General features: G+C 43.4%; 1 protein-coding gene and 1 long non-coding RNA gene across 15 annotated transcripts in view; one reads left to right on the top strand and one right to left on the bottom strand.

Annotated features, from left to right (window-relative positions):
• The window catches only part of FAN1 (FANCD2 and FANCI associated nuclease 1), a 132,195-nt gene that overhangs the window by 5,766 nt on the left and 113,780 nt on the right, over positions 1-12,649 (bottom strand). For 9 of the 14 annotated variants that reach the window (XM_054532470.2, XM_063716542.1, XM_054532471.2 and 6 more), the window contains 6 exons: positions 12,282-12,446; positions 11,638-11,788; positions 8,902-9,005; positions 8,160-8,354; positions 7,371-7,499; positions 36-210 (listed from right to left, as the gene is read on the bottom strand). In XM_054532470.2, coding sequence (XP_054388445.1) covers positions 73-210; positions 7,371-7,499; positions 8,160-8,354; positions 8,902-9,005; positions 11,638-11,788; positions 12,282-12,446 — 882 coding nt within the window. In that variant the 3' untranslated portion in view covers positions 36-72. Of the gene's footprint in view, positions 1-35; positions 211-7,370; positions 7,500-7,656; positions 7,849-8,159; positions 8,355-8,901; positions 9,006-9,152; positions 10,968-11,637; positions 11,789-12,281; positions 12,447-12,649 lie in introns of those variants that run through there. The other 5 variants (XM_054532474.2, XM_063716543.1, XM_063716545.1 and 2 more) reach the window with 2 other exon arrangements.
• Positions 7,717-9,204, top strand: LOC134760255 (uncharacterized). The gene is made up of 2 exons (XR_010137437.1): positions 7,717-7,839; positions 8,148-9,204. It is a non-coding gene; the product is annotated as an uncharacterized LOC134760255 (long non-coding RNA).

Genomic DNA, 12,649 nt, shown 5'->3' with positions numbered 1-12,649 from the left:
AAATAAAACATGTTTTATACTCTTGAAAATCTTACATTAATGTATCACCAAATATCCCCAATTCCATAGCTTTTAGCTAAGGCTTTGGCTCTTAGCTCCAACTGCAACCACATGGCAGACTTCTACGTCAGCCCCCAGCTTCTGCAGTTCAGCCAGCCAGATCATCTGCTTATGTGAAAGACGATCATTGGGGCCTTTAACTTCCACCAGCTGGAAAGAAATTTTTAAAAGTTATTAGTATCTTACTGAATGAAAAGCCATTCAATTAAGTTGTTGTAGTTGTCACTGACAACTATTTAAATGGCTCTTCTGCTCTCTCACTGTATTTGTAAGTGTAACACAAATATATGGATGGTCCTTCACTTACTTACAATGGTTCACCTTAGGATTTTTTGACTTGAAAATGGTGCAAAAGTGATGATATACATTCAATAGAAACCATGCTCTGAGTGTTGATCTTTTCCCAGTATGATACTCCATGCTGGGCAGCAGCAGTGAGCCACAGATCCCAGTCAGCCAGATGATCATGAGGGTAATCAGTACTCTACGGTGTGCAGTGAACTAGATGATTCTGCCCAACTGTAGGCTAATGCACGCATTCTGAGCACATTTAAGGTAGGCTAAGCTAAGCTATGAGGTTTGGTGGGATAAATATGTTAAATGCATTTTCAACTTATAATATTTTCAGTTGATGTGTAGGATTTATCAGGGCATAAGTCCATCATAAGTTGAGGAGCGTCTGTATGAGCTAAGAAATTTATTCACAAATTTTTCTATTCTGTAGAAACTAGACAGTCCTTCACAGAGGATGAGTAAACTGATTCTTAGTATAGCAAATGAAAAATTGTTTTAAAGCATGCACTGGATTTTACTTCCCTGCTTAAAACCCTCTGATTACTCTGTTACATTTTCAATTAAATCTAACCTTCTTGCCATGACCAGTCTCTTCCCTACCCCGAGGCCCTCACTTCCACTTGCTGCTTGCTGTCCCGCTGCCTGGGACATTTCTCCCTGTTCTTGACATGCCTCACTTCTTACCTTTCAACGCTCGGCTTAAACTCATCTGGAGAGGTCACAGCTCTAAGTATATCCTCCCTATGCACTTCTTTCATGGCATTCATAAAATAAAAATATATACTACATGTCATCTTCATGAAGGCAAGAATTGTGTGTTTTGTTCACTACACATCACTAGACTTGAAGACACAGCAATAAAAACTATTCTAGGTAAAATATAGAAAAAAATTGTTTAAATACAGCATTCAGCAGCCTAATGGACATTTAATTAGAGTCCCCAAAGGAATGAGAAAAACTTAAAGAAAAAATGGCCAAAAATTTTCTAAATTTGATGAAAACAATAAACCCAAAGATTGAAGGAAATTAATGAATCCCAGGCACACAAATGTAACGGCACCCTAGGAAATATCACAACCATATAATCAGGATATAGTCAAAGCAGCCAGAATTTTTAAAGCCAGAGGAAAAAAAAGATTCTTTGATTGGAAACCATGCTAGTTAGAAGACAGTAGACTAATATTTTTAAAGTATTGAAAAATAACTGTCAACATAGAATTCATTGCCCAGAGAAAATATCTTTCAAAAACAAAGGTGAAATAAAGGCTAAGACATACAAAACCTAAATACAGCCATCCCTCAGTATCCATGGGGGACTGGTTCAAGGACCCCCCTCTGTTACCAAAATCCATGGATGCTCAAGTCCCTGATATAAAATGGCATCAAACATTTGCATATTCTATGCACATCTTCTCATATACTTTAAATCATCTCTACTTATACCTAATACAATGTAAATGCTATGAAAATAGTTGTTATGCTGTATTTTTATTTGATTTATTGTTGTAGTTACTTTTTATTGTTTTTCTTTTTTCCAAATATTTTCAGTCCATGGTTGCATCTACAGAAGCAGAAACCATGGATACAGAGGGCTACCTACTGTAATTCATTACTAGCAGCACTTCCAGACATGGAAATTTTTTTTTTTTTTTTTTTTTGAGACAAGTTCTCACTCTGTTGCCCAGGCTGGTATACAGTGGTATGATCTCAGCACACTGCAGCCTTGACCTCCCAGGCTCAAGCAGTTCTTTCACCTCAGCCTCCCAAGCAGCTGGGACTACAAGTGCACACCACCACACCCAGCTAATTTGTTTATCGTTTTGTAGAGATGAGTTCTCACTGTGTTGCCCAAGCTGGTCTCCAACTCCTGAGCCCAAGCAATCCGCCCACCTCAGCCTCCCAAAGTGCTGGAATTATAGGCGTGAAAGGAAATTCTTCAAGCAGGAGAATGAGACTACACAGAAATCTGGATCTATACAAAAGAATAGTAAGCACTGGAAATGCTATCTACGTAAGTAAATATAGACTCTTATTAATCAACTGTAGAAAGCAAAAATAATATAGAACGTATAACATGTAGAAGTGAAATATATGAAAACATCACAAAGGCTGGAAGGGAAGATATATATTATTGAAAGGTTCTTTTTACTCTAAAGTGTGTATCACTTGAAGGTGGATAAGTTTTAAGATATATAATATACTAATGCAACCACTTAAACACAATGAACAGTTACAGCTAACAAGCCAGCAAAGCTATAAAATGCAATCTTTAAAAATAAGACAGGGCCAGGCACTGTGGCTCATGCCTGCAATCCCAACACTAAGAGACCACGGCAGGTGAACTGCTTAAGCCCGGGGGTTTGAGATCAGCCTGGGCAACATGGTGGAACCCCATCTCTAAAAAATACAAAAACCACAAAAATTAGCCAGGCATGGTGGCGTGCACCTGTGGTTCCAGCTACTCAGGAAAAAGACAAGGGACAAAAGACTTCTGAGACAAAGAGAAAATAAGTATCAGGATTTAAAGCTAAGGATATCAATAATCAAATTAAATGTAAATGTTCCAAACACCCCATTAAAAGACAGAGGTTAAGTTGGATTCAAAAGTAAGACCCAACTATATGATGCCTACAGGAAATCCACATTAAAAATAAGATAAAACAGGTCAAAAGTAAAAGAATGGAAAAATGTATCATGTTAACATTAAAAAAAAGAAGGCTGAAGTGGCTACATGTTAACAATATCGGACAAAGTTGATTTCAGAGTAAAGATTACCAGGTGTAAAGGGGGTCATTGCATAATGATAAAAGGGTAGACTCATGAAGAGGACATGACAGTCCTAAAAGTTTATGCGTCTTATAACAGACCTTCACAATACATGAAGCAAATATTGATAGAAACGCAAGAAGAAATACACAAATCGGCTGGGCATGGTATACTCTCAGCACTTTGGGAGGCCAATGTGGAGCCCAGGAGTTTGAGACCAGCCTGGGCAACATGGTGGAACCCCATCTCTACAAAAAATAAAAAAAATTAGCTGGGCATGATGGTGCATGCCTATAGTTCTGGCTACTCAACAGGCTGAGGCAGAAGAATTGCTTGAGCCTGGGAGATCAAGGCTACAGTGATCCAGGATCGCACTGCCACTACACTCCAGCCTAGGTGACAGTGAGACTCTGTCTCAAGAAACCAAAAAAAAAAAAAAAAAAGAAAAGAAATACAATTATAATCAGAGATATCAATATTCTCTCAATAATTTATAGAACAAGTAAATAAGAAATCAGTAAGGACACAGACAACTTAACACTATCAACCAACTTGACCTAATTGACATTTAAAAATACTGCCCACAACAAATGCTGAACACATTCTTTTCAAGTACAAACAATATTCACCAGGGAAAACCATATTCTGGACCATAAAACAAGTCTCAACAAATTTAGTGGGATTCAAATCATACAAAATATGTCCTCTGAATACAATGGAGTTAAACTACAAATCAATAGCTGAAAGATACCTGAAAATCTCTCAAATGTTTGGAAATGTAAATGACTCACTTCTAAATAAGCCAAGGATCAAAGAAGAGTCAAAAGGGAAATCAGAAAGTATTGTGAACTGAATGAAAATGAAAACAACTACTAAATTTGTGAGGTTCAGATAAAGCAGCACTGAGAAGGAAATTTGGAGCACTACCTAACTCTATTAGAAAAGAAGTTCGCAAAGCAATCACCATAGCTTCCACCTTGAGAAACTAGGAAATAAAAAAACAAATGAAACCAAAAGCTGATTCTTTGAGAAAATCAGTAAATTGATAAACCTCCTGCCAGACTCATCAGGGAAAAAAGAGAAAAGACACAAATTACCAATATCAAGAATAAGAGCATGACAGAGATAAAGATTCTACAGATATTAAAATACAATAAGAAACAAATACACGGCCGTGTGCTGGTGGCTCACACCTGTAATCCCAGCACTTTGGAAGGCCAAGGTGGACAGATCACCTGAAGCCAGGAGTTCAAGACCAGCCCGGCCAACATGGCAAAACCTCATCTCTACTAAAAATACAAAAAAAAAAAAAAAAATTATCCAGGCATGGTGGTGCACAGCTGTAATCCCAGCTACTAGGGAGGCTGAGGCATGAGAATCACTTGAACCCAGGAGGCGGAAGTTGCAGTGAGCTAACTTGCGCTACTACACTCCAGTCTGGGCAACAGAGCGAGACTCCATCTCAAAAAAAAAAAAAAAAAAATATATATATATAAACAACTTTAAGACAATACTTAAATGAAATGGACAAATTCCTTGAAAGACACAAACTACCAAAGCGCAATCAAGAAGAAACAAATAATATGAATGGCCTTATGTTGTTTAAAAAGAAATTTAATTTATAGCTTTAAATTTTCCTTCCCACAAAATCTCCAGGCCCATACTGCTTCACTGGGGAATTCTATCAAATGTTTAGGGAATAATACTAATTCTACACCAACTATTCCATCCCACTCTGATGCTGGTATGACTCTGAAATCAAAACCCAACAAAGAGAAAATTACAGCTCAATATCCTTCATGAACATATATGCAAAAATTCTTAATATTTTACAAAATCAACTCCCAACATTATATAAAAAGGATAATACATCGTGACCAAGTGAGGTGTATCGGAGAAATGCAAGGTAGGTTTAAGATTCAAAAACCAGTGTAAATCACATGATTAATAAGCGTACTCAAGAGAAAAATCGCATCATAATGTCAATAGATTTTTTTAAGAAGTTATTTGACAGAATCCCACATCAATGCCTGATAAAAACTCTCAGAAAACCTGGATGTAAAGGGAAGTTCCTTAATATAATAAAAGATATCTGCGAAACATCTGCATCTAATATGATACTCAATAATGGAAGACTTAAGTACTTTCCCCCAAGATTGGGAACAAGGCATGGACGTCCAGTCTCACCATTTACAGCCTATGCTTTCCTGGAGGTTCTAGCCAGTGCAATCAGGCCAGAAAAAGAAAAGAAAGGAACTAAGACTGGAAAGGAAGAAGTAAAATTATCTTTATTAGCAGACAATCTGATTGTCAATGTAGAAAATCCAAGGAAATATACAAAAAAAACTCCAAGAACTAATAAGTACGCGTACCAAATTTGCAGAATATAAGATCAATATACATAATCAACTGTATTTCTACACAGAGCAGCAAACAACTGGAAATTGAAACTTTTAAAAATGATACTGTTTAAATAACATTAAAAATATGAAGTACTTAGGGATCAATCTGACAAAAGATATGCAGGACCTCTACACTGAAAACCAAAAACACTGAAAAAAGAATAAGGAAAATCTAAGTACACGGGGATATATACCATGTTTGCTGATCAAAATAATGCTGTTAAGATACCAATTCCTCTCAGATTGGTCTACAGATTCAAAGGAATTCCAATTAAAATCTCAGCTGGCTTTTTTCTTTTGAGATGGAGTCTCACTCTGTCGCCCAGGCTGGAGTGCAGTGGCGCAATCTCGGCTCACTGCAAACTTCGCCTCCTGAGTTCAAGCGATTCTCCTGCCTCAGACTCCCAAGTAGCTGGGACTACAGGCACATGCCACCATACCCGGCTAATTTTTTGTATTTTTAATAGAGACGGGGTTTCACCATGTTAGCCAGGATGGTCTCAATCTCCTGACCTCATGATCCGCCCACCTCCGTCTCCCGAAGTGCTGGGATTACAGGTGTGAGCCACTGCACCCGGCCTCAGCTGGCTTTTTTTTTTTCTTGGAAACTTAAAATTTGATGTTATAATTCAAATAAAAATGCAAAAGAGCCAAAACAACTTTGAAAAACAAGTCATTAGAGGACTTAGACTACCTGACTCCGAGATTTATCTAAAGCTACAATAATCAAGAAATACAGACAAACAGATCAATGGAACCGAAGAGTATCCAGAAACAGACCCACATATATATGGGTTACTGATTTTTGACAAAGATACAGAGGGAATTCAGTGGAGGAAGCATGGTCTTCTTGACACATGGAGCTGGAACAAGTGGATATCCACACGCCACAAATGAATTCCAGTCCATGCCCCACACTGTATACAAATGGCATCTCAAATGATCATAAAACTAAATGTAAAACCTAAAACTATAACACTTCTAGAAGAAAACAAAGGAGAAACTCTTTGTGACCTTGGATTAGGCAAGTATTTCTGACATGTGACACCAAAAGCATGATCCACTAGAGAACAAATAAGTTGGATTTTGTCAAACTTTGAAACCTCTGCTCTTCAAAAGACACTATTAAGAAAATGAAAAGACAAGCCACAGACTGGGATGAAATGTCACTGATAAAGGACTTGTATCCAGGATATATAATTTTTTAATCTCAAAAGTCAATAATGAGAAAACAAATCACCAGTGATGGGCAGCAGGGCTGGGCTAGTGGACAGCGTTCAAGAAGTGTGCACTCTCTGAGCTTTTTAAAAAATTTTTTGTGGGCACATAGTAGGTGTATATATTTATGGGGTACATGAGATGTTTTGATACAGGCATGCAATGTGAACTAAGCACATCAAGGGGAATGGGGTATCCGTCCCCTCAAGCATTTATCCTTTGAGTTACAAACCATTATACTCTTTAAGTCATTTTAAAATGTACAATTATCGGTAAGCTTCTGAAATAGCTCCTGGTGTCCACACCCTGTGTGACCCCCTCCCTTTGAGTGTCAGCTGGACTAGAGACTCGTTCCTAACCACAGAATACAGCAGGAGTGATGGAACATCACTTCCACATCAAGTCATAAGAGATGGAGCTCTGTCTTGCTCACACCCTGGGGCTCCTCTCACCCACCTGCTCTGATGAAGCCAGTCGCAGGGGAGAGGCCCACAGGAACCCAGACCCTCGGCCCAAAAGCTCTCAAGGAATTCAGTCTTGCCAACAGCCACTCAAGAAATGCCTACTTGTGGCCTCTCATTCAGTTGCTAATAAGGTTACCAACAGACTTTCCATTCTGGCTCAACTGACCTTAAAGCTATGGCTCTGGGAGTTCCACACCACCAGGTCGGGGAGGCCCCCTCGACAGTGTCGAAAGTCAGCAGCCAGGCGCCTGCACACACCACTGAGCACAGGGCCCCCCAGGCAGGAGACAAGATCCTGAACACAAAACACAGGACAGTTAGCCACTTCCCTCGTGACAGAGAATGGAAATAGGCTCCAGGGATCATGAGATGGAGAAAAGCTCAGTGTATATGTAATTCAGTGCACATGGACCTCAGGCCCACCGTGCGTTGTTCTGCTACTTGTACCAGAGCTGCAGAGCCATGGCTGGAATCCCACTGGCAAGTGGTGGGAGACTGGTCCTCCTGTGGTTAGTTTCCAGGCTTCCGCCAGTGTGGCCATGCTGGGGAGCGCTGAGGAAGAGGGATGTGGAGGATGCACTCAGGAACGCGACAGCACGGCCTCACAGAGGGCAGCAGTTGAAGGAACACAAAAGGTATCCTCCCTGCCTCAGCCACAGGGCAAGCAAAAGAAAGCTGTCAACTCAGGGGTGGCAAAGGCACAGCTGGGGCTTTTCTAACACCCTAGTATGTTTCCATCACTAACAGTGGCATTGGGGCCAGGGGGATAGGGTATTCTCATTCTATCTATCTATCTATCTATCTATCTATCTATCTATCTATCTATCTATATGCACACACATACACATATCTACATATACACACGTGTGTGTGTATTTTGATAAAGTTGCTGAAAAGACAGCACTGGGGCGGCATTACTTTCTGAGCAAATCCTGCCATGCAGGTGAACCATTACCTGAGCTTGCTGAAGAGACGTGAAGCGATCCCAGCTGACAAGGGAAGCCACCCTGCCTTCCTGCTCCTGCCACGTGGCTGCCACCCAGGCCCGCAGGCTCTCCGCGGGGGCATCATGAATCAGCTGCAACCTGGCCTCGAGGGCCGGGCGTCTGCTTGTGAAGAAGCTGTCTGTGCACAAGTCCAGGGGGAATGCCTGTGTCACAGGGAAAGCAAGCTGTCATACTGTGCCTGCAGAGAGCCGTGTTCACCAGAGGACTAGTCAGTACATACAAAACTTGGAAACCGGCCAACCGATACATTCTTTCTCTCAAAAGATAAGTAAAAGTTAATTGATATAAAAGCAATTTATTAAACTTGTTTTTTAAAGTAATAATTTGCAAAAACAGCTTTTCGCTTAGCTGGGTGGACCTCTGAACAGGCAGATGTGCCCATGTCTGTGAGCTCCTTGGCACAGTGCCTGCGACATGGCAGGTGCTCAGGAGGGCTGATGCTGATGGTACTTTTATACAAAAGGTCTAAATGTAAGGTGGAGGCTAAATTAAAGTTTAAAACTTCACATACTTACATCTTAAATTCTATTACTCAGATTTTTAAAAAAAGTTATCACCTTGACCTGTGGATGACCCAAAGGACCGTAACAGAGATGGTTTCTGCTGGCTGTGGACACACGGTGCCCAGGTGGGTGTGAGCCACGGATGTGTGCAGAAGGACCTACTCGTGGGGCAGGGGCACTGGAGTACCTGACAGGCGTTTCTGAAGACATCTGGAATCCCATCCATGAAGATGATGTCCCACAGGAGGAGGCCATACAGGGTGCTGAAGGTGGACCCTTCGCCATGAATCCCTAAGACAAGGTCACACACACACACACACACACACACACACACACAAAATCTGTTTTATCTGTTTCTTCCAAAACACCACCATAACCTACTGCACACTCAATTTCAAGAAAATAATAGAAATATTTTAGATTCAGAAGCAAATGCTGTTTTCGTGCCATTCCCAGTTTATTTTATACAGTATGTTGTTTATATACAGAGCCTTAAGGGCAAAAATCTTAGTAATCATGGAAAAATTCAAATGAACATTTCAAAGCCACAAAGCAGTGGTTCTCAAACTTTAGTGAATAACCTAAGAAACATGTTTAAAAGAAAAATAGGCAGATACCCTCCTCAGGCTCCCAAGGCTGGGACTTAGCAGGGCTGGGCTGGCACAGAATCCCCATGCAGGCCCTGATGCCGGAGGTCCCTGGGCCACCCCTGAAGAAATGCTTCCCTAAGGGGACCTCCCGGAGGCCGGCAGCAGCCACCTCCGTTCTTGGCCTCAGCAGGTGCTGCTCTGATGCACCTCATCCCCCTGGGTACTACACTGCCCTAGCCCAGTGCTTCTAATAGTCAAGGCTTTTACAGAGACATCTGGCCTTAAAGACCACCCACTTCAGTGCCCCTCCTCGCGTCACACCAATGTTTTACTGACTGGGAGATGACCTGAGAGACAGAAGTCAGGTGCTGAGGTCACAGAGTCAGAGGCAGGGTCTGGTGTGGGATGAGGGGGTCAGCCTTGGCACAACACACAGACCTGTGACTCCGAGCAAGCCCCAGCTCATCCAGCTGCCCTCCAAGTCCGTACTTCTCTGCACATCAGCACACCCGACAGGGGAGGAGGCTGCATGGATGCCTCTCCCCACAAGACCACTGGCCAGAGGAGGTGCTGACCACCAGACCCCCATCCTGACATGCCAGTACTGGCAGCAAAGCTCCTCTGGCTGGTCCCACCTGACATGTACAGGCCCCAACCCATCTGCACGGGACCACAGTGAGTGGGGTCAGGGGCGCTGTGAGAGCAGAGGGCAGGCAGCCACAGCCCGTCATGCCTGCCTGGGTCACCTCTGTCCTGCACTTCTGAGGCTGTGCTGCTCTCTGTCCTGTCTTCCTGTCAGCTCTAGCCCCTCATCCCTGCAGCCCGTCTCAGGGATTCAAAAGGACAGCAGTTCACTCAGGACTCCTGGCTGTTGCCAAGTCTTCCAGGAGGACTTTTCTTCCTAGAACACTTCATGCTCTTTCCCAGCCAGGAGTGGAGCTAGGACCTGATTTCCAGTCAGCCTTCTGTCCTGGTGAATACACTGACGATCAGGGAGGAATATAAAGGCCAAATCATTTCTGAACTCCTTTTTTGTTTGTTTGTTTAGTTTTGAGACAGGGTCTCACTCTGTCACCCAGACTGGAGTGCAGTGGCACAATCTTGGCTCACTGCAGCCTTGACCTCCTGGGGTCAAGAGATCCTCCCACCTCCGTCTTCAGAGTTCAAGTGATCCTCCTGTCTCAGCCTCCCCAAGTGCTGGGATTACAAGTGTAAGCTACCGTGCCTGGTTCGTTCCTTAACTCCTAAGTGGTCCATGCTGTGTGTTTGTGTTATAAGTGAAATCATTTTTGGTGCAGTCCTTCTGAGTAATTCAGAAATCACCTCCCAGAAGAGGTTGAGATCGCTCTGACACAAAATTCCCTGTGGCATAAAGCCTGGCAGCCAGAGTTCAGCCCAGTTTCACGGCATCGATTTTAATCAGGGAAAAATAGTTTCTACTCTGGGAAAGGAATCATGTGTTTTTCAGGCTCATGGCTCAACTGAAAGCATTTCAGCGCTCCCACGTCCCAGCCTGCTTCCTCCTCCAGCAAGTGTCCAGTTTCCACATCTCTTGGGGCCTTGAATGTGCATTCTATTCTTCTATTTCTAACCGTTTCAGGCCTACTGTATCTCTCTGTCTTCACTGGCATCTGCACGTCTTCCCCAATAGCATCACCCTTCCCTGTAAGTAATAAAGATATTATGTAGATGAATCTCAACACTCATCAGAAAGAACCTGGGCTTTGTAAACTCCTATCTTGTAGTTGTCTTTCTATAGTACTTGTTAATCTTACGAACACTCAGGGAATACTGAAATCATGTCCTAATTTTCACACATTTGAAAATATCAGTGTTTTTAACACTGGTAACCCTACAGCCCGGGCACAGGGAGAGTCTTGCCAGACCCAAGGGCGTAAGGCTCAGTGGCTGTTCCCAAAAGCGACTAGCATGGGCCGCAGGGACCCTGAGAGGATATCTGGGGCCAGCTTCTAAAATCCCAGGGAAGGGGCAGGAGAGAACAGAAGGAACACTGAATGGAACTGGGTGGGCCATGGGGTTGAGCATACTGTCCCCCTGACTTCTGTACAAAGGCTTGTGCAGTATCTTCCATAACAAGAAGTTTTTATAAAAGAAAAAAGATCAGAGCCAGGCCCTGTGGGACAACTACCCCTGACCTACTCCCTTATCATTGATAAGGGGAAGAATGGGAAGAAGACATCCCCCAGCCCACAGCATCTTCCACTGTCAGCAGAGGACAGAGAGAGGACAGCAGCCCACTGCTGACCGCCCATCCAGCGCTGCTGCTCATCCACCCAGGGCTGGGTGCCAAGAGAGAAAGCCTGCTCAGTTACCCTGGTCAAAGCCGCTGCGTCTGTAATGGGCCAGTGCCAGCTCCTCCACAGAGCACAGGACCATGGTGGGGTCAGCGGCCTCCCCGGCCTCCATCACAAACACAGACTTGCACATCCCACGCTGTGGGCACAGCCTGCCCGTGATGGTTACCTGAAACAGCAGCAGAATAACATCTATTAGTCTCAGGTCAGCAAAAGTCCCTGAAAACCTGCCTATAGCGTCGTGAGGATTGAACTCCCTTACCACAAAGTCAGTCACTTAGCAGAGCACACAGCGTGGGGCTCACACATGCACAACTGTGGGGATGTGACAGCTCGCTGATCCGGCCCTGGGAGAGCCTCAACCACCAGAACAGCTCTACAGGTCCCCAGCGAGTAAAAAACTGGTGCAGATGCTGAGAGGCCCCATTCAGAAGATGTGTCACTCAACCCAGGGTGTGACCACACCAAGCAGCCCAGTATCCTCAGGGAGGAGGGCGTTAGGGGGAGACTGGGAGCAATGGCCACACAGCCGTCCAAAATGAGTTTTAGATTATTCCAAGTCTAAAAGAAAACACACTCAAAACAGCTCTTAGGATGCTTCTGGTCCAAAAAAACCAGGTACACGCGCCTAAGTCCAAAGCACCCACAGGCTCTTTCCTCACGTGTTTCACATCTTGCACAGCCATTTCTGGGAGCTGCTGGAAGAGGTGCTTGAACTTTTTACAGCTTGGAGACTCTCGCAGGCGCACGGCTCGCTGATACAGTGAAAGGCGGTGTCCCGTTCTGACTTCCGGATCCGCCAGCCCCTCTGTGATACACTTGATAGTCTGGCAGAGAGCATGGTCACACATCAGGCTCCTAAAAAACCCCATGGCAGCTTCCATGCATTTAGTCTGACAGAAAAGCCCACTGTTTATTATTGAATTTTGCTGATTAGCAAATGAGCAAACAGCACTTCTAGAGATTTAGGCTATTTCCTTAGATCTTATTCTGAGGCTTTCAATGCATCTGGCAACCAGAGCCTTCACAG

The sequence above is a fragment of the Pongo abelii genome, chromosome 16, assembly GCF_028885655.2.
Source record: "Pongo abelii isolate AG06213 chromosome 16, NHGRI_mPonAbe1-v2.0_pri, whole genome shotgun sequence".
NCBI classification, from domain to species: domain Eukaryota; kingdom Metazoa; phylum Chordata; class Mammalia; order Primates; family Hominidae; genus Pongo; species Pongo abelii.
The sequence above is the reverse complement of the archived record's forward strand: the minus strand, read 5'-3'. Positions and strand labels throughout refer to the sequence as shown.